Source organism: Patiria miniata, unplaced genomic scaffold (assembly GCF_015706575.1).
Source record: "Patiria miniata isolate m_02_andy unplaced genomic scaffold, ASM1570657v1 HiC_scaffold_17, whole genome shotgun sequence".
In the NCBI taxonomy this organism is placed as follows: Eukaryota; Metazoa; Echinodermata; class Asteroidea; order Valvatida; family Asterinidae; genus Patiria; species Patiria miniata.
In genome coordinates, this window is record NW_024037055.1 from 3,435,877 (window position 1) to 3,437,579 (window position 1,703).

A 1,703-nucleotide genomic window follows, 5' to 3' on the forward strand; every position below is an offset into this window, starting at 1 on the left:
ATCACAGCCGTGATTTATGTCCGACGTGCGCCATGCACGCGCGTATGACGCGCGCGTGGCTGGACCATGCAGTGTGGTGAGGAACACGTGTTTATTCCCCACTCGCACAGTGGGCGGGACTTTCTGGATCGATGTACATGTACATGTACATGTATTACTATAATGTGCCCACTTATAATGAGGTGTAGTCTTCATATATATCAGAACGGCGTTTTCTACCAATCAGTCGCCATATGTCTAACGTTCGATAAATTAGTAAAACAAAACAAAAATAACTGAATCTTGGTATTCATGTCTCTATAGTATGCTAATTTATGTTATTGTATAACAGAAATATGCTAAAATATTTATTTCAATATCACATGTTAATCTCTTAACACCAACGACATTGAAAAGTTTATATTAATTGCCAGTTAAAAGTATTTTATTTTGTGCAGTGCAATAACGATTTTGATATTTTATATTTTTTATATATATACATTATTTATTTTGTATACATTACAAATAACTTTATACCAACCGAGTGTTATACTTGTACATGTAAACCACTCAATACAAAGTGATTTTGTTTAGCCACACGTTCCACAAAAGAAATAATAAAATTTCGGAGCAAAGTTTGCGATGCCGTTTCCTTCCTTGCGATGTTTTCTTTTAGTTTTAGTACCTTAAAAATGATTCGCATTTGTGAGTTGTTTCGAACTGTAAGCACTGAAGTATTCCGAACGAAATCCTGCAGAATAGATATCGCTGCAGCATAATATCCCAAGTGAGTTTCTAGTCTGTGGTGAGAGGTCGGCCGGCCATCTGGAATCATGATGTCCTAAAAGATGACTCGTGACTACTCTAAGACGTGACTTTCCGCTCCCGATTCTTACACGTTCTTCCCACGCATCTCGCAGATGAATGGGTAAGGGTTGTCGCACCCACGGTCGTTCCACTGATGCCCGTTGCGCAGCGAGCCGCAATCTTCCCCATTGCCAGACGGCTCTCCTCCGGCCCACGCCTCGTATACCACGGACGGACTGCCATCCGTCCAACGGTAGACCAGACCGTCTCCGACCACCGGGTCCTTCTCGTATCCGATCCAGATGGTCGAGTGACCGGACAGCTGAGCGTACGCCTCCACCGCGTCTTCCTCTTGCTGATCGGCGATGGAGACAAGATGCGACTCTCTCCCGAGTCTGGAGAGTCGCTGGCAGTACGCCTCGGCATTCCAGAAGGACTTGGGCTCCTCCACCATCAAGTAGCAGTTGCCGTTGGTGCGATGCCAGGACAGGCCACAGTCAGAGCACTTGGCGGTTACCAGGCTGATGAAGATCACTCCAAAACTCGCTACGTAATAAAGCCAATTTGCAGCCATGTCGGTTTCAATTTGTGTTTTTAATTTCTATCAGTCTCGACTGCTTTTAATAATCTCGCACAGTGATCAGTTCATGGCAGTCAGTGATTTAGAAAACTAGTCTCACACCACTGGTAGTGAACAGGTTTTGATTCTCGGCAGCGTATTGTATATGGCCCACAACACACTGTCAATCCTATCGAGCGTGGTTTCGCCTAATGAACGTCTTGATGAACAATCTTGATCGTGATGTAACGTAGGCACACTTCCGAAGTACCCATAGCAACGGTCTTGTTGCGTTTGTTTTGGTGATGAATTGATCGATAGGAAGAAGAGGAAACGATATCTAACGGGCCAGCAAGTT

General features: G+C 44.3%; 1 protein-coding gene across 1 annotated transcript; it reads right to left on the minus strand.

The window, feature by feature from the left end:
• Positions 1–871: 871 nt before the first annotated feature.
• On the minus strand, positions 872–1,360 carry LOC119723979 (snaclec agkicetin-C subunit beta-like). The gene has a single exon (XM_038194902.1). It carries the CDS (start codon positions 1,358–1,360, stop codon positions 872–874), a length of 489 nt encoding a protein of 162 aa, XP_038050830.1.
• Between the last annotated feature and the right edge of the window lie 343 nt (positions 1,361–1,703).